This window comes from Emys orbicularis, chromosome 5 (genome assembly GCF_028017835.1).
Source record: "Emys orbicularis isolate rEmyOrb1 chromosome 5, rEmyOrb1.hap1, whole genome shotgun sequence".
NCBI classification, from domain to species: Eukaryota; Metazoa; Chordata; order Testudines; family Emydidae; genus Emys; species Emys orbicularis.
Window position 1 is genome coordinate 96,782,374 of NC_088687.1, and position 20,491 is coordinate 96,802,864.

General features: G+C 39.1%; 1 protein-coding gene across 2 annotated transcripts in view; it reads left to right on the forward strand.

Moving 5' to 3' along the window:
• The window catches only part of GABRA4 (gamma-aminobutyric acid type A receptor subunit alpha4), a 59,220-nt gene that overhangs the window by 25,462 nt on the left and 13,267 nt on the right, over window positions 1-20,491 (forward strand). For both annotated transcript variants that reach the window (XM_065404602.1, XM_065404601.1), the window contains exon 8: window positions 4,892-5,151. In XM_065404602.1, the coding sequence (XP_065260674.1) occupies window positions 4,892-5,151 (260 nt within the window). The remainder of the gene's footprint in view (window positions 1-4,891; window positions 5,152-20,491) is intronic.

Genomic DNA, 20,491 nt, shown 5'->3' on the forward strand with positions numbered 1-20,491 from the left:
CAGGAGTTTCAGGTGATTGTCTTTATGGTGCTGTTTTCCTTGTTTGAGCCTGAGCTGCCACTGTGCAAAAGCTGCCTTCCGGAATAGAAGGGGTCTGATAGACTACCATATCGAGCTAAAATTAAAACACCCTTTGCCCATGTTCTATAATTGTAAAACATGATGTTGAAATAAGCTAATTTTTTTTAGAAATTACATGGTGTAAGAAAATCATAAATTACACATATAGACAAAACAAGCAGAGAACATATTTAAATAAATTTTACCATAATGAAATCAATATAGGATAAAATTAGTATGTAATTATATAAATGTTAAGAGAGAGTCATTACTTTGACTGTTTCAAGAAATTTGTGAAGGCATTTTGACACGACTTCATAAAAAACATCCATAATTCTCAAAGTCACCACTGCATAATACCACATCTCCCCCACCCTAAAAATCACACTTGAGGATTAATCCCCACATTAAAATGCATTAAACTGTGTGTGTGTGCTATGAATTTCAAATACAGGCAGCATTTTCCATGTGGACCCCCCGACTAAAAATAATGTCATGAATTGGCAAGATAACAGCTGCAGTAACAAGATTTAGCCATTGAAAATCTACAACTTAAAGACCAAACTATGAATCATCAACTGAAATATTATGATTTGAAAGCTAGAAATCCACCAGAGATATAGACAGATGTCCAAATGCTTCAGGAAAATACTAAGTATGAAACTGAATTAATTTTAAACAAATGCTGAGATTCCTCAGAGTTCTGCAACTCCTTATTTCTAAAGTTATCCAGAAAAGAAGATGAAAATATCTAGGACACGTGTTAAGAATAATCCAGAACATCTACCATGGTAGGCATGCAATTGGGCAGCTGGAGGAACATGTGACAGGGGTCAATTGAAAGAATCCCTCTGTCAACCATTACTCTGAGAGGGAAAATGTGTAGACTTAACAACACAGAGGACGTGAAAAGAGCAGCCCAGGATAGACAGGGATGGTGGAGCCTTGTTCATGGCCTAAGCAGCATCTCATTGATGATGTGGGAAGGATTTAGATTCACAAGTTTACAGTTGAAGGCCACATTTTATCACTTAAAATAAAGCAGCGCCTATTTGGTTTAGCACAGCAGTCTAAAAATTCTCTAAGTATACACTCTCCATTTTAGCTGCAAATAAAGGAACAAATGATGGCAGCCAGTCCAAAAAGCTAACAGAATGTTAGGAACCATTCAGAAAGGCATAGACAGAAAATATAATGCCATTATATAAATCCATGATATTCCCACACCTAGAATATTGCATGCAGTTCTGGTCACCTCATCTCAAAAAAAGATATCTTAGAACTGGAACAAGTACAGAAAAGGGCAACAAAATGATTAGGGTTATGGAACAGCTTCCATATGAGGAGAGATTAAAAAAGACTGGGACTGTTCATCTTAGAAAAGAGATGATTAAGGAAGGAGGATATGATAGAGGTCTATAAAATCATGATTGTTGTGGAGAAAGTTAATACAGAAGTGCTGTTTACCCCTATACATAATACAAGAACCAGAGGTCACCCAGTGAAATTAACAGGCAGAGGTTTAAAACAAACATTAGGAAGTACTTCTTACAGTGAACCTGTGGAACCTGTTGCCAGGGAATGTTGTGAAGGGCAAAAGTATAACTGGGTTAAAAAAAAAAGAATTAAATAATTAGCCTCAGTGAGTTCTGAGCTTGCATTAATGCTAGTTACCATAGGAAGACAAAGCTCACAGTTTTTAGGGGCCAGTTCTATAGATCTATAGAGTTGAGTTCTGCAAGCCCGCCCACAGAAATTATGCTGCCTTATATGGCTCACATCCTATACTAGCCAAACCTATTGTAATGCTGATAAGTAACAGAAACATGCACAGTAGTAAGTCATCTTTGTGTTGTTATTGTATAAGTTTGGTGCCAAAATCTTACAATAAACTATGTACAAAAGATCTGATTTTTACATATCGGGTATGGGATTCTATAGACGAGGTGGAGTTTTGGAGAGCTGCTGCTGGTGGATATGGGAGATCAGTGTCCCTTAGGAAAGGGGGAGAAATAATCTGCGTAGTTTTAGGGGTTTTATGTTTTTGCTTACTATGCTGATTCTTTTTAAAAAAATGCTTCTATGTGTATCTACTTGGAAATGCACAGGTGTGTTTAAGGCTCATGTCTGTTAGCATTTTAATAGAACATTATTTGCTAGTCTGGAAAGTTAGCCTATGACACACATAAACATAAGGAGCAGTTAGGGGCTGGGATATTTTTGAAATATCTTAAAAGCTTATAAAATACAGAAAATTGCATCTGATACATTGAAAACATTCTGGGGAAGAACTTCTGCCCCGTCAACACCATTTTATTTTATTTATTTTATTATGTTTTTCCCTTCTCAACATCGCTAGGCTCTCCCAATTGTAGATTGGCTGCTTAGTTCAGAATTTACCCATGGTGCCACTGACGGCCATGGGTAATTTAATAGTTACTAGCTTTTCAATCTCTCTCCCCAAATAGGAGAGGTTTGATTCTGGGAAATAATTGACAAATCACTCCAGCATCAAGTGGTGTCTTCTCGAGGAGGACTCTGACCACTGCATGTTTAGGAAAGGTCAGCACCTTCCGCTGCTAACCAACACATTAATAATGCCATCAGTAAAGACATATCAGCCAAACTACTGGGTCTTGGAAAACAGAGTCCTCTTCTTTAGAAACAACGATTTCCACAGGAATTTCTTTACTAGCTAAATTATTTTAATTAGCCTGAGAAAATCCCATCACCCACATCAGTATGTCCACCATCACCTTTATGAGTAAGACTCCTGCAAGCTCACAATGAACTGTATTTATCTTGTTGGGTTTGACTTGGGGTTAACTTCCCTCCCTTTCCATGAACCTGCTATTTTTCTTTTTATTCTCGTGCAAGGTTCCTATTCAACCTGTTATACAACCTGCATTGGTGGCCTCCTTGTGTTCTCCAGAGACCCTATATAGTTTTATCTGGATGAAGCATTTATGTATTAGATTCCCATACTGCTAGTGTCACAGATTTACTTTTCAAAAGAAATGGGGCCAACCAACATGAGCTCAGGAATTTCAATATCCATTAAAAACTTTATTTTCAAATAGAATTATTCATTTTACATGGTGAGATTCTTAATGTATGAACCACACACTAAGCCAAAATCAGTACAGATATTTGTTTTCATAAGTAGAGTAAAGAGTAATCACTGAGTTTTCTTTTGGGTTATTCTGTTAAAACTTAAGCAGCATATTCATAGTACAATAAGTATATCTTGTGTTGGAAGAAGTGGAATTTTTTTGAGGCATGAACAGTGCTTGCAGTACTTTGCATAGCATAAGAAAGCAAGCTTACAATTTAGTTTTATACTATGTATTTACTTCATTGTAATACCTGAAATGCAGTTTTTGAGTTCAGCTGAGACCTTCATGCATGCAGATTTTAATTAAGTGTTCTCTTTCAGCTGACAATATCTGAGTTTCATCTCCATACTTCTAGCAGAAAGATAAGGTTGTGGGTGCCTTGTTAAATAACAAAGTTGCCAGCCTGACAATACTCCAATTTTTTTGAGCACCAAAATACATTGTTTTCTTTAATCTTAATGGTTCTATTTCTACCTGGATTATCAGTAGAATAGGGGAAAAACACAAGTTTGATGGAGACGCTGAAGATAATTTGATATTTTTCTTCTTTAGCCTGAGTACAGTACTGTATATTACAATATAATGCTTTTAAAAGGAAATATCTACCAAATACTAACCCACAGCATGAAATTATATAACATACGATTCCTGTACAAAAATATGCTGATAAGTGGAGGCACAAAGGTTTTATTGCTGTCAGTTTCAGATTACCTACACAATTCACACATGGGGCTTTTCACGTGGCTATGCATTCCCTCATGCCCCCAAAGGAGCAGTAACACTTTATTGGTATTTATACAGTATAAACTGCATGTATATAGAATTCATGGTGGTGATTGGTAGTATGTTGTCACAAGCCAGGGTTTAATGCATTATTCATATGTGGCAAGCCCTTGTATTAAGTATAAAATGCATAAATTTCCATATGAGGTAATTGTCTTCCTCCTCCTGTCAGATAAATTCCTTTTCTGCATAATGAAGCACAATCATATTTTTATGTAAGGCAGACCTTTAGGGTCCACCTATTTTGCCCCTTATTTCCTCTTAGAAGTTCCATGTTGAGGAAACTCATCAATGTGGATGATAACAGCTGCACACAAATCAAAACACCTCAGCCCATAAAGGACCTCATTTTGAAGTCCTTACTCAGACAAGTCTCCTATTGGCTTCAACTGGAGTTTTGCCAGAATAAAAACTGGAAGATCAGGTCCAATCACTGTTCCCGTTCGCCCACAGACCTTTGCTTGAGAGCAAGACACAGGGCTCTCTTTTCATGAAGGATTGAGAGATCTTGCTCTTCACACATTTTACTAGCATGGGAGTATTAGTCTCAACTTGGGACCTGAATTGAGATCCTCTTATGGCATTAGAGTTACGTTATCCCTGGACTGCAAGGTCAAGCGCAGTACAGCAGTGTTTTCTCACAAATTGTTGTTGCTTATTTTGCTTTAAAGCTATAAGGATCACTAGTGCTATTTTTTAAAAAAATGAATATTCCTTTCTCCTTATTATTCATTGGCAAGATGATTTAAATGGCATATTCAGTTAAATGATGATTATCTTGAGATCTGCAATTTAATTGCATTTTTTTATGTTATTAGGTTTTGCAATCCCAAATGGAAAACTACTAGATGGTTTTGAATTTTCTTTTTTTATTTGCATTCTGATCTATATGGATAGAGCAATTAATTTTGCTTTGTTTCTTTGCTTTGAAGGAATAACGACAGTTTTGACAATGACAACATTGAGCATCAGTGCAAGGCATTCATTGCCAAAAGTATCCTATGCCACTGCCATGGACTGGTTCATAGCTGTCTGCTTTGCCTTTGTGTTCTCTGCTCTTATTGAGTTTGCTGCTGTCAACTATTTTACTAACGTTCAAATGGAAAAGGCCAAAAGGAAGACAGTGAAATCCCTCCTTGAATTTCCAGTCATGCCGGTGAAGCGAGAACAGTGCACAGAAGAGGCACTCATGGTATTTTATTTATTTATCTGTTGTTTGTTATACTGTTTTCAGGACTATATACACTTGTTTATGAGTCCAGTGCATGAAAAATAGCTGACAATGTATTTATAGGGTCATGTAAGAGAACATTGTAAGGGATAAATCCTGGTCCTATTGAGGGCTTTTTTCCATTGTCATAAATGGGACCAGGACTTGGTTCCATACTGTCCATTTTGATTAACGAGTTATACCTTCCAGATAGAGGGCCTAATCTTGATGAAATAGAGTGAAGACAAAAGTAGAATATTTAACCACACATGTAGCTTATATTTATCCATCTGGGAAGAGTGGGCCAGACTGCATCCTCCTCATGGGAGGGAGCTAAGCTAGAAGGTTCTCCTCGTGGGGTTTCCTCCCAAGTCATTCCATTGTGTCGCTTTCACTCCATCTCCCTGTTGCCCAGACTGTGTGTCCAGTCCACAAAATCTACAGATCCCAGGGCACCAGAGGAGACTGGGATCATTTACATGGAGGCTTGATGCCTTTCTACTGTTTGAGTGTTTTAACCTTCCCTTTACTCTCTTGTCTTCACTGGAGCCACATTATCTGGGCCTCCCCTGGCTAGGGCTGGCACCAGCACTCTGAGAGTCCGAGACTATTACTTTTCCATGGAAATCTCTGCAAGACTAATGGGGGTGACAATGCACCTTATCCTCAACCTAGATCCCAGCCTGCTCACTCCTTTCTATTGTCACCCCCTGCACAGTGTCCCAAGCCACCAGGGTGCCCTCTGAAGACTCCCAGACAATAGGTGTAACCACAGAGGCAACTATATCCATATCCATGTAAGAGGCAGGCCTACCACTCTCTGCATGCAGATCTGGGATTCATATTTAATTAGGATTTCAAAGAAGGAAAGAAAACATGTATCATCCTCCAGAGTCAGGATCCAATGTAGTGGTGGTGATGGTCTGGCTGCAAGCAGTAATTTTAAAATCAGTTAGATTAAAAAAATAGCTTTCGGCAATAAGAAAGTTCCCCTCTACACTAAACATGGAATTCAGCCAAATGTAAGTTTGAGGCTTTGCTATTGCCATTTATAATTTTTTTTAAATTCTTCCTTCCACTGCTGAGTGATTGGACTGTGTCAGGAAAAATCAGTAGGTTGTGTCCATCAATAATTAGATCTTTCTTCTTGCAGACTGTTTTTTAATAGTCTCTCGCCCGCCCCCCCCTGCCTCAATTTATTAATGAAGCAGTTAAAGATTTGGTTTGAGCCTGCTGGGAAGGACTTCTCTGGGATTCTGTAACCCTTTTATATCTTCATTTATTTATTTTAATTTATCAAAGAATTCTGATCCCCTTGCTCATGCTGAGTAGCACATTACTCCCCAGGGAGCAGTCCCATTTAAATCAGTGGAGTAAGGTACTACTCAGAATAAGCAAGGGTGGCACAATCTATCCGACAATCAATGTTCCTTTATGTGCAGATCTCACAGCACTGAACCTTCATTTTCTATGAAATCAGTAAGTTGTTCAGGACTCTTATGTGGGATTTGTCAGATCCTGTTATTTCATGCGTGGATTTGGTTTTCAAGGAGCTGATTATAATGTCTTTTTGCACGGGCACCCCACCTAGCTACTGTCAAGCCTTTTCCATTGATTGCTTTTTAGCTATCGTAGTGTCCTAAATGAGATCTAGGTGGTTCGTGTGATTCTTATTTTGATATCCACACTGGCTAATCAAAAGTCTGACCCCCAACTCCCGTTGAAGTCAATGGAAGCTTGAGTTGTATCAGACCCTAAGAGTATGCCTATACTGCAAAAATGCCAGTGGCAGCAAGTTTCAGAGCCCACGTCAGTTTCAAAGCCTGAGCGGGAATGTCTACATGACTATTTCTAGCCTCATCATGTGAGCTTGAGGCAGTTGACCTGGGCTCTGAGACTTGCTGCAGCGGGTTGTTGTTGTTGTTGTTGTTTTTTTTTTTTTTTTTGTCATGTAGATGTACCCTTTGAGTCCAGAGGCTAGATCCTCAGCTCCACTCAGCTTCAAGCCAACTTTGTGATCCCTGAGACCCTGAGGAAGTGGGGTCTGATTCTGAGCAGATGAAAACAGCTGGAGCAGGGGCCAAGGTCCCAGGGGAAGAAAATGTAAAGGAAAAAGGAATTCAAGAAAGCTGCTGAAAAGGGCCTGGGGATTATAGCAGAACACTGATTGAATAAAAGCCATTTGCAAAAAAGGCTAATATTCTGGGGTTTATTAACAGGAGTGTCATATTTGAGACATGGGAGGAAATTTTCTTTCTCTACTTGGTCCTGGTGAGGCCTCAACTGGATTAGTGTGTCCAGTTTTTGGCACCCCAATTTAATAAAGATGTGGACAAACTGGAGAGAGCCCAGAGGAGAGCAACAAAAATGTTCAAAGGTTTAGAAAACCTGACCTATGAGGAAAGGGTAAAAAACTGAGTTTGTTTAGTCTTGAGAAGAGAAGATTGTGGGAGGACCTGGTAACACTCTTCAAATACTTTCAGGCTTTTTATAAAGAGGACAGTGATCAACTGTTCTCCGTGTCCACTGTAGCAAGGAAGATTTAGATATTAGGAAAATATTTCTAATGATAAGGATAGCTAATTACTGGAAATGGCTTCCAAGGGAGGTTGTGGAATCCCCATCATTGGAAGTTTTTAAGAACAGGTTAGACAGACATCTGTCAGGGATCGTCTAGCTATATTTGGTCCTCCCTCGGTGTAGGTAGATGGACTAGATGACCTCTTGAGGTCCCTATCTGCCCTGCATTTCTATGATTCTAGGATTGATCTCTTCCCTCCACCTTCACTCTCTATTGCCTTCCTTCCCCCCCCCTTCTTCTCTTTCCTCCCCTGCTGTCCACCCACTTCCATTTTCCTTCCCATCTCTTTGCTCTCTCACCACCCTCCTCCCATAGCTATTCCATAGTAGCACCCCTGTGGATACTCTGAACATGGAATAAGTATGTGCACATGTAGAATTATTGCAGAGTACCTATTGAGTTTTTAATTCACACCCTAACTTAGTTCACAACAACTTTCCTATGTAGGCGAGCCGTGAGGTTTGAGTTCAGAAGGATTGCAGGCCGGTGCCCAGTGTTTAGTATTAATACACCATAAAAATAACTTTTAAATGTAATTTGTCTTTTACTATTATTTTGTCTCATCCTAATTAGGTGATTCACTTTGAGTTCTTATGTCAATCCTGTTTGGTTTCTCGTATGTTGATGTTTGTGTTAAAATAGTGGAATTGGCAATAAACTTGGGCAAAACTTGTGAAATTAATGAGACCTTTTTTTAAACTTGTCTTACATAATTTAGTCCCCCTGAAATTTAGATTGTTGGCAGAATTTTGACAGATTGGCCGTTGTCCACAGGGAAAAATGTGAACATTCAAAAAGACAGTTAGCCAGAACTTTGCACTTGTAAATTTTGAAAAAGCTGTCCAAAAGTCTTAAAGTCCTAAATCCTCTCCCTGGAGCATAGCCAGAGTATCTGTATTGTGTGATAGGAATCTCCCACTCCCCTTCCTCAGACTGGACTGCCCCTGCTATCACCTGCCCTGGGAGGTGTAGTGATGACTATGCTCGCTTTTCACCATTGAGATTCTCCAAATTTCGGGTAGCTTTAGATCCCCTCAAAACAACAACAAAAAGACAATAACTGATATTATGCAAAAAAACTAAAAAAAAAACCAAAAAATGCTATATATTAAAAGTAGAACTAAGTTCTGCCCTTCTCTGGGCTGTTGTTCCTGAATGAGTATTCCTTATCTATATGAATGATCCCAATAATTTAAGTGGAGTATTTCACATAAACATGGGTTTGCAGCACTGGCCTCTGTATGAGGAAGGCAGGATATTGGACTATGAAGGTCTGTCCCTTGTGATGGAGGGGGTTTGTACAGCCCGATAAACATAAGAATTAAGCAAATTAATAATAGGATTTGATAACATTAAGATTATTTTATAATTAGAAATAGTTTTTCAAGTATGTATGTCATCCATTAGATCTGTTTCCATGAGACCAACAATTTTAAAATGTGTTTTTTATGTAAAGTCAATGTATATATTACTCAGACCAATATACTGTGGTTTTTTAAAGAGATATTTAGATTTTTAATCAAAAGCCCATTCTCCAAATGTCTGATAGCTTTCTAAGGAAAATCTGTTTCATTGGAAAGAAATGCATTCTGGTCTATTTGGAGGTGTCCATTTGCATTATGCAAATCTATACCAGAGGTAGCATAGCTTTGACTACAACATACTTTGACAAAGATATTGACTGTATGATGTGACTAGTTGTTCTTTTGTGTAATTACATTTACTTCGCTATGTTTACATCATGAATCAGACTGACCTAATATATTTTAAATTAAATTACATTTTGTCTAAAAAAAACAGTAAGTTTTTTTCAGAGCATAGTTTGACAATCTGATGCATTTTAACTCAGACCAATATATTCCAATGCGCTCATTACTCAATCAGTCTAACACAACTTTCTGACATCAGTGGATTTATTTCCATACTTGGGCCTCAGTTCTGCAATTGACTCTGCTCTTGCGAAACAAATTACAGGATTGGTATCTTGGGATCCAATTTTGATGTCTTTACAGCAAACCTCATTCCTCCCTCCTATCAGCCATGGTCTTTCTGAGACTCTTGGAGACGTTCGATGGAACTCAATGGGCTTTGGATCAGGCCCTTGAGCCTCCACTGTGATGCACTGGTGTTGCTGCAAGCATTGCCCCATATCTTAAATTAAAGAGCTTAGTGGTACACAGGATACATCACATGGGATGTTTGAAAGGGAGTGTTCTTGCATTATTCATACTGAGATGCAAATATTTATTCTTTTTGCTGTTTCTTCTTCTTGAGATTGGTTTTAATTCTGGTATTTGGCCATACTGTAAATATCCAAGTATTTATTTCATTAAGACACAAGCAGTTTCTGTTTTCCACTGTCAGTCAAGGTTATAATAATAACTTTTCTTATCAGGCCTGTAAAGAGACTCATTTTACTGATACCTCTGTAGGCTAATTTAAATTTGATAACTTTATTGTATTACATTTACCAAGGCTGTATCAGCTCCTGTAAGAAATGTAATTTGTATGTCACAAACAAAAACTGCCTTGGTTTGTGATTTTTTTTTTTATTTGTCTCCAGTTTGTGCCCATAAAAAATTGTCAATATTTTGTTAGTGTTTATATCTATAGCAGTCAGTTTTTCCTAGTATTGTTCTGTAGCTGGTAGAAAGTGCTGATAACATAGCAAAAGAGTAATCAGTTCACATGAGCAGGAAAATCATGTCATATTAGTAGGTCAAATTCTATTCTCTGATGTGCAGCTCCTGTTGAAATCAATGAGGGTTGTGTGGATAATCTGGAAGGGTAGAATTTGGCCTGTGACTATTTTTATATTAGAAATTGCTTTGTTACTACAATGATTTAACATACAGTAGCGGGTCAACGTGAAGTCAATATTTATTCAGAAACATGGTGACTGGGCCTTTTGAGGAAAAAATATTTTTCTTTCCCCTCTCTTATGATTTCCATCTTAGGGGGTAGCAATTACTTCTGAAGGTCAAGGATGGGAAATAAGGGCCATGCCTTATTGTTTTTAAGGGCTTTGTTCAAAGTGTATTCTCAGTTATGCGTTGCTTACTTTCTTTCATATGCAATTTCTGAACAAAGAGACATGCCTTCCCTACACAGTGTTCTACTCCAAGTTTCAGGTCCTTTCTGTTGCTCTTGTCAGCTCCTTGTCCTCTCCCAAGCCTTCAGTTCACTATCTCCATGCCCACTCAGCCCCTCTGGCTACCCTGCCTTCTGACTGGGGCACTTAGTGCTGCGGTGCTTGAGGTTACCTCCTCCCCACCATGTCAGCTTCCTTTACTGTTGTCCAGTAGACAGGAAATCGGTCACCTATATCTGCCCAGATAACACTCCTCTGCCCTGGGCTTATGGGTAGTGGGATGTTTTGTGTGTGTCCAGTCTGTAAAGAGATAGGATATGGCAATCCAGGATGCAAGGAATCTGCACTTCTCCTAGGCCGCTTCTGCCTGCATTATTCCTGAGGAAAGTGCAGCAGAGCTTAGAGTTACCCTCCTCTGACCCAAACCAATAGGCGAGGACAGGTAGCACCTATCACAGCCTACCCCCCCTCAAGTGTAACCCTGGGGTGGCGGGGCGGGCAGCAGATTAGCACCTTCTTGCACCAGCAAGAGTGAATCTGGACCTGTATGTTTTGATCTTTGTTTAGGAAAAGCAGAAATATTGTATGTCATTAAGGTTGCCAGCTGTGATTGGCTGTATTCCTGGAGGTTTCATCACATGGTATAATCTTTAATTAAAGATTAATCTTTAATCCCTAGAGACTCCAGGACAAGCCTGGAGGCTTGGCAACCCCAGTGCTGGAAGAAGCTGAATGATTTATGGTTTGTCAGAATCATGGTTCTATTTTTATGTTTCTGTGCTAGTTTCACTTCCATTTAAAGACATACTGACTTTTGTGTTAAAGAAGAATTTCATCACATTTTGGGTCATTTCAAAAAGTTCCATTTTAAAAAGCAAATCTCTTCAGCACTATTAGTAAGATCTTTATCCTTCTCACTGTATCTGTGGGATGTCTGGTTCAAAAAGTAGGTCAGTTTAAACAAACCCTTTCCTACCATTCTGAGCACTTAAAATTAAATCAAATATTTTTAAAGCTTAAAGTTACAAATAGATGTAATTCATACTGACACGGTTCCCCTTCGTTTATCCTTACTAACCCAGCTAAAGTATTGTTGGCTTATTGGGTGTCTGTTTAAAAATCTTATAGTTTTTGGTCATTTATTATCCAAACCTAGCACATGCCAGATATTCTCTCATCATTGTTGTTTGAGTGTTAAAATTGTGACCACACTGAGCCAATAGGAGTTTTGCCATTGGCTTTAATGGGGTAGGATTTCACCCTGTGACTTCAGGCACAGTGCTGAGCAAGGAGAGATGCATAAGGTGCACCCCACAATTCCTCCCCATGCTTCCTCTTTGCTCTAATAGTGGCAGTACATTATTAGCTCCCCCGTCCCCACTTTAGCTATTCTAGCCAGCGAGTAGAGGGCTGGAGCCTGCCCTGAAGAGGAAGTAAAGTGGCAAGTGGCTTTGCTTGCTCCAACATGACCAGATCTAATGTTCAGATAGCCCATGGATGGGTACATGCTCTCTTACCCCCTTGCATGGACGTGCAGTCACTCACATTCCAGCCCTAGCTGTTTAGTTACACAAGTGTTTAAATAATGCTAGAAAATGGAACAATGATTGAGTTTTAAAATGTAATAGTAGTGTTTCATTTCTATCTCCATGGTCTTAGGCATTTAAAAACAAAAAGTAGTGGTGTTTAGCGGTTAAATCTAGCCAGGAACCAAATGAGAGATACTGGCCTTTAAAAATGTCAGGTGGTCATGCAAAAGGAGGAGCATGATCAAATAAAGCAAAGGAGGAAGCTTTCAGTGCTCTGTGAATAATTTCTTTGACATGTCAACAATTTTCTATCGCTTTAGTTTCATTAGCATCTCTGCTATCAGTAGTTTAGAGTAATAATGAGATAGCAGTTCTGTGTGGGATGAAAGTAGATGTGGGTCTAGAGTGAGTGGCATATCTCATACTAAACCCTATTTGAAAGGTCCGGTAGTGATGACTAGCTGACTAACTCTGTAGTGATTCAATGTGCATGCTGAGCATTTGGATACCCGAGGATAAAGTCCAGCTTCTATTTAAATATCACTGTTAGCCTGCTAAGGCCCTGAGAAGCCCTATGCATGTCTTTAACTTTATATACTGTGAGTAGTCCCATTGACTTCAGTAGAGTTAAGCATATGTGTAAGTCTTTACAGGATGGAGCCTACCTGCCAACATTGCAAGTAGTTTAAATGGGCTTCTTAGTATTTCACATTAGCAATATCATTCTGAAAGGTATAAATCAAAGAGTTCTATTAACTTGGATGGTCCCTCTCCAGAAACCTTGGATTGATGATACCTTTGATACGGTTAGGACGTGGAACATTTTCATAGGCAGCCGCAGAAAAGTGAAAGCTTTCTTCCTTTGGAAGGTGAGCAGAGTAGTTCTTGGGAGATGGAAATCAAGGTATTAGAATTAGGAGATCAGATTCTGATCCCACAGGTGTAAATAAAAAAAAAATCCATTCAGTTACAGATCTGGGTCTGTCCATGGATAATCAGGTTGTAATGACAGCAATGTGACAAAATTGTTTGACTTTAAAGTTGTTCCCACAGGAGTTCTGTCACAGCAGCTTTCTTGTAAATAAACAGGATGTCCTTCTGGAGTGCTTCCCACCTGCAAAGCCTGCTAGAAAGTGTAGCAGTTTGCTAATTCTTGTAACTTTCTAATACTATAAAGAACTGCCAGAAATGCAAGCTAGGCACTGTGAGGCTCGTCCCTGTCATTACTCATTTTAAGCTCCAAAGGCCTGAGTCAAATTCCATTGAGTTAGTTGGGTTTTGGATCAGGCACTTACTTTGGAAATTAAAGCATAAATAGATAATGTTGTTCTTGTAGGCCTCTGTTCAGGAAAGCACTTAAGCACATGCTTAATAAATGAAAGCACATGCTTAAGTGGATTTAAGCATGTGCTTAAGTGCATTCCTCAGTCAGGGAGGATTGAACAGATCCACTGAAAAGTAAATACTCTTCAGTTTCACCATTGAAATAAATAATGGTGGTTGTTTTAATATTGGCTTCAAGAACCCAGTTAAGATTTGTATCAAACCAGTTTATCAGATCTTTTTGTCTTCTAGTTTTTAATGAAAGTAAATATTGAAAATAGCCAAATATTGTAATATCTTGGAACATTTTAAAAACACAAAAGGAGACTAAGCCCCTGGCTGGACGGAGTAGGATTTTCAGATAGTTCTGAATAAATACTATGCTTTCTAAAGAACAAACAAGGAAAAGGCTACATTTTTTTTTAAAGTTGTCATTTCAATAGTCGTCATTTATATGAATGTGTATTCATCCACAAAAAGAATCAATTTGCCTATTTCCTGTAAAGATATTTATGATCAACCTGTGAGTTAAATTTGAATTGTTATTTGTACTGTGGCTTCAATATTTTTTCTTGGTTTGAAAATTGTTATGGGAAAAACTGAGCAGTGAGGTTTATGGTACAGGTGAGCCCAAGCACCACCAAACTTTAGGGTCAGTTTTCTATGCTAATTGGGACATTTTAGCTGATTTCATTTATACTCTGAGGGGATGAGGGTGGGAGGAAATAAAGCTGTTAGAAGCTTGGAAAAATCCCTCAGGCAGATTAGTATGTTTTCAAAGACATTTTCACCAAGCCACTGTAGCAAATTTAAGGAGAATTTAAGGTCACTGGAGAATTGAAAAGTGGAGAAAACACTTTTTTAAAGTCCTTCTCATTTCTAATCAACTCTTTCCTCTTTTCCTTTGAATACACTTTAGGGAACAATTCTGCAATGGGGGATAAACAAATAGACCTAATGGATCTTTTCCATATTCAGTTCTATTTCCTGATTCTCAGACTCTGGCCTTATCTAAATTGCATGATTTTTTTGCATTTGTATTTTAAATCTTGAGCCTAAATATTGCACAGCTGGAGGGGGTGATATGACACAGTTGAATATCTGGAATTACAGATAGGATTATAAAGAGTAGCTTTCAATAACTATTATTTCTGTTCCCATAATAATTCATAATTTGGAAATCAATAGAATTTAGAAATAGCTTTTGTGCACTATGGTATTCTTCTCTCTTTGTAAAGGAATTCATTGTCCTTTGTGCAGGTGTAGATTTTACTAGGACTAGGCAAAACAAAATCTATAATGCATTTCTTCTGTAAATATTGATCCCCCTGGCTCTGGAACATCAACCTAAGAGATTTCTATTCCAAGTTTATATGTTTTGCTGTGACATGGCAACATGGTGAATCAGGGCCAGAAAGGATTTTTGATTTTCTTATAGTACATAATCAACATTAAATATCTGGGGGAGGGGCAGAAGTGAACGATGCATACTAAAGATAGGAAGACCACTGTTGTTTACACTGATGAGAACATGTTATCTCCATGGCAAACCTCAAATCTCATGCAATTTGGCAAGCTGTCACGTCCTCCTGAAGTAACTGGAAATCACCGCTTCTCTAGGAAACAGCGGACAGGATAAGAAAAGAGTTCTTGGATTACAGTGCAATGGAAAACGGTTTCTAAACTGGGATAAAAGCAGGCTTTCATGGGGTGGCTAAACAGTACTGTACTTATTGACAGAATCTTTGCCTAAATCTTCCAAATTTATATTGAAATCCAGACAGGTGACCACCCTTACCTTCACAATTTCCTATTAGCCATATTTGCACTTTATTTACATGTGCTTTGCAGTGGTTGCATATGTAAATTAAGGAATTGTGGCACTAGTGGCTAAGAAACACCATCTGAAAACAAAATTACTCAGTTTGTTCGTGGAAGAACCATTATTATGCTGGCAAAGTTGCATGTAGTTGAAGTCACATAAAATGCGTGCCTTTTGGCATGAGTAACTGAGTTCTAATTTTGAAAAATCCACACTTTGACTGTGTGACATTAAATTACTCCCTGTTCTTCTTGTACATTAAGTTAACCTGCATGTGGATTGTAAATTACTGAAATCTTAGGCCTGGTCTACACTAACCCCCAAATTCGAACTAAGGTACGCAACTTCAGCTACGTGAATTACGTAGCTGAAGTCGACATACCTTAGTTCGAACTTACCGCGGTTCAGATGCGGTCCACACGCGGCAGGCAGGCTCCCCGTCGACTCCGCGGTACTCCTATCGCCGAGCTGGAGTACCGCAGTCGACGGCGAGCGCTTCCGGGATCGATTTATCGCGTCCAGACCAGACGCGATAAATCGAACCCGGAAGTTCGATTGCCAGCTGTCGAACTACAGCGGTAGTGTAGACCTGGCCTTAGTGATACTGCCATGGATGAAGACAGACTCTAACTCTGGGCCTGCCAAATTATGGAGAGTGCACATGCACATGAATTTAACATCTGCTTTTCTCCACATAACTGTAAAACCCTTTTTAGTCTATATTATGGCTATATCCTTCCTCTTTAAAACAGCAACACAATAAGCCTATTATTCTGAATTGATGGTACAGTATCTCTGACCTAAACAGAGACCCTACTGCTATAGAATCTAGTGTCATAAAGGGACTGTTACAGCTCTGGAAGAACATGCTTCCATAGCAATGAAAGCTTCCTTGCAGTGCACAGTTGCTGCAAAAGCAGTCCTGGGACCTTCCATGAGGTTGCTCTGAATATGTCTGGAGTAGGATGAGGCGGACAAAGCACTGCTAAAGTGTTGTCTCAGCAGCTCCAGGAGCCGCAGCAGCACTTCAGCAGTCTGGGTCCAGGACTGCTGAAGTGCTGCTGTGGCTTACTCAATTCAAAATAGGTCTGAAGCTGATTTGCAAATATGTGACCGTAAACGTATCACATTCCTGCTTATCCGCAGTTGGTGATAGTCTTGAGACTAATGGCTAGAGACCTACAAAGAGGATTTATGCACTACTACTACTGATAGTTCTTTAGCTGAACTAATAGTAGATTTACTTTTTTTGGATTCAGATCCCAATAGGGCATGTTCCTCATACAAACTGTGAAAGCAATTTTAAATGGAAGAGAATGATTTAAAACTGCTATGTAGAACACTAGTGTGCTCCAAGAGGACTCTCAAAACACTTCCCTGAGAGCTAGAAAGGGGCTTGGCAAAGAACTTTGCATAATGCTGCACCAGCATATGACTTTCTTACAGCTTGCACAATTCTCAATATTTTGCATCACAGACATATTCAGTAGGGTTTGCATAATTTGATGCACTATAAATACTTTTATCATTGCTTGCATTTCCTGTGACTTGTCTAAGACATCTATCCTGCAATATTTTAAATGTATGTACTTGCTTGTTTTATACTTGACCAGGTCTCATCACGGGGGATATAAAATGGGTGTGTTGATTTGTTTTATTTGTTTTAAAACAACATGACTAAATTTGTCATTTCAGTGTGTATATTAATATGTTGTTGATCCAGTTGTAAATCTCAGGTCAGCTACTATGCACTGTTTCAGTTCATGCTAAATTGGCAATCTGACTTCACTGAAGTGCAAAATTGGCTTGCTTGTCATAAACTGGTAAAACATGGGAAAAAAACAATCTAGTACCTGATTTTTTGGGCTCAAGTCAAGGATTATGTATGCTCAGAGGAAGTTTCAAAATTTGCACTTTAGATGAACAGCTGTTATAGTGTGCAAACCTTGTTAAATATTGAAGAGTTTTTTGATTGACTCTCATTTGAAAATCATTCTAGTGTGATAGCAAACAACAATAACCAGTGGTTTTAGCCTTACTTTATGGACACAGGGAATGATCTGTGAGTTGATTTTGTGAGTGATTTATTACTCTATTTTGGTGGTGTGATGTATTTTCTCATATAAGGTGACCAACACAACCTTGCTGCAGGAACCTGCCATAAGATTTAATGATAAATCTATCCAATCTATGTTGAACTATGCTAACAGCATACTCCATTGTGTTTTCTATGGTCAATTGCATGTGCTTCCACTTGGAAAGAGAAGGGCGCAGCATTAATTACAATATTTATGCATGCCTGCAAGGAAGTTTGCCTAGTATCCTACCTTCATGCCAAGTCAAATAGATTGAATTTCTGCACTAAGATTTTTTTAAAGGGTTGTGTTTGAAAATTCTTGAGATTTAGAAGAGCCAGCACAAGTCATTTGTCCATTGCAATCAGTCCCCTTGAAAAAAAAAATCTATAAAACAACATTCAGAATGTTTTGACTATTTAATATTAAGGGAAGAACTTTAAATTGTTTGACAACAATAAGGATTTCAAAAGCCAATTGTACACTGCAGTTGGTATTACTGCTTGAAATATAAGAGTTTCCATCTTCACTAAAGAAATATCAGCTGGCCAAAATATTGGCTGACTGCCAAAATGGTTAGCACTGATAAGGAAAATAAACCTATTTTGAATTGAATAGATTATTAGAGGATCTTATTTCAAGAACAGTCCACTTTAATTCATCTATTTAGTATTCAATAGATGCTAATATTAAGAGACACTCCTTTCATATTCACATTATTACTCTAGGAAAAAACAAATGAGAATAAAACTTTGAGAAGATGTGCTAGAAACAGCCAATCATTTTTAGAACAATTTTTTCTCTTGCACCCAGCATCTCATTTGAGATGCCTCATCTTGTCATAACCAGAATATATTTTGCTCTGAGAAATGAAATCATAAATATATCATTCCATGGGTCTCTGTTTTTTTCAGATCATATCCCAGCATAGTCTTTTTGATTATTTATTATTGGTGTAACTCCAGCAATCAGTGCCAGGTGCTTTACAAGCAGTTAAGAAGATTGCTGCTCTGAACAGTTTATAATATAAATGGCCTTATCCTGCTCACCTTGATATCAGTAGCAAAACTTCCATTGGCTTCATTGATGAAGGATAGGCCCCTCAGTAAATTAGCTCTAGTTTAACCTGAAAAATACAAGCTTATTTGTTATGTAAATCATTTAGAGCAGTGGTCTCCAAACTTTTTTGATCGCGCACCCCTATCAGTAAAAAATTTTTGAACACACACCCCCTGCTGCACCAGCTCTACCATTTTTGCCTAAGCAAATAAAAAAGAAAGTCGCTCTGACTCCCGCCCGAACTGCTGAAGCAAAAAAACAAAAAACGCTCCTCCTGCCGCGCACCCCCAAGGATCCTCTTGTGCACCCCCTGGGGTATGCACACCCCACTTTGGAGACCACTGATTTAGAGGACCAGGCAGACACAGTATCTGTGTGACCTGTGTTATCATTAGTGTGTGGCATGTTGTCCCTTTTATGGACAATCTCCTGTTGCTGCCAGCTAATAGAGTTACTCATTTGAGTGGTAGAGGTTTGTGCAGGGAGTCATTATGAAGTCATTACACTCTCACATGCTCATCTGCCTTTAACAGGGAAAGTACAGAATTCACACTAGCATAGTGTTTGCCATCACCCCCTTTAGGGGCTGCTTTATTAACAGCAGGAGGCTGTTATCCCCTAATGGAATTACTCTGTTAGAGCAAGTGGTAGCAATCTGCTTTGTGATGCTAAAGGCCATGGGTTTGAACCCTACTGATAACAGGGAGGGAGTTGTTATATCTCTGCCATCAGGTCAAACTATTTGTCCAACTTCCAGAAATTTTTTTTGCAGTCTTGTGGTATGGTGAGCCAAGAGGCTGTTACCACTCTTCTCTCACAGGATTTACAACATTCCTCCACATTTTTCTCACCTTCAGACTAGATTACAGCAATGTAGTCCTTGAAGTTCATTTTGAAGCGCCAGCTGATGCAGAATCCAGGTGCCTGCCTCCTAAGTGGGGCCACTGCTGAGAATGCATAATGCCTATGCTCAAGTCTGCACTGAATTCCATGGTGTTAGTGATAATCTTTGAGATCCGGAGCAGACTGAAACTTGGCTGTCTGAAAATCCACATCTTGCACTGTAGCCTCTCATAGCAGTTACACCCAAATGGGAGGCTGTTGCTACTGGTTTCTGGGATTGACCACATCAGAGCCAGCAGCAGAGCTTCTTCCTCAATTGAAGAGACCCTGGAATCAGAGCAAAATACAAAAATGGAGATTATCAAAACTGTCTAAGGGATTTGCACATTCTAGTCCCATTAAAATTAATGTGACTTGGGCATGCGGATCCTTCGGGATTTGTAAAAGCTCACTGAAAATATTCTTATTGGATAAGATTCACAGCTGGCAGAGCCAAGACTGCAGGTTCCTGGCAGCAGAAAGTCCTCTTAGAATGTGATGCAGCATAGCAACCCCTACCTAGGTGGAGGGTATCAGACTGGTGAGTACACCCAAAGAGTGGGTGGGTCTGCTCAGAGTGGGGATGGGGTGCCTGTTTCATTGGCAATAAGTGATGTGGCAGGCAGGTGGCATTGCAGGAATGAGATCTTTATTAAGCATGCTATCTGAGACCAGTGTTACATGCTCCAAATCTACTGTCCGAGGGGTAGCATCCGGGATGTAGCCTGCATTCCTGAGTGCCTGCTGCCACACCGCACTAGGTTCTTCCTGAAACCTGACCTTATTCCTTTGTTCAGTTCGACTCATCCTTCTCACTGTGTCAGCCAGCCATGCAGCAGAGTCAGTCTCCTAGCAACACACTGGGTGCAGCTGATTCTGGCAGGGGCTGCCTGATTGACTGTGCTTCCTGATTGATGGAGGGGCAGAGCTAAGCTATTACTTGACTCATCAGCATCCAGA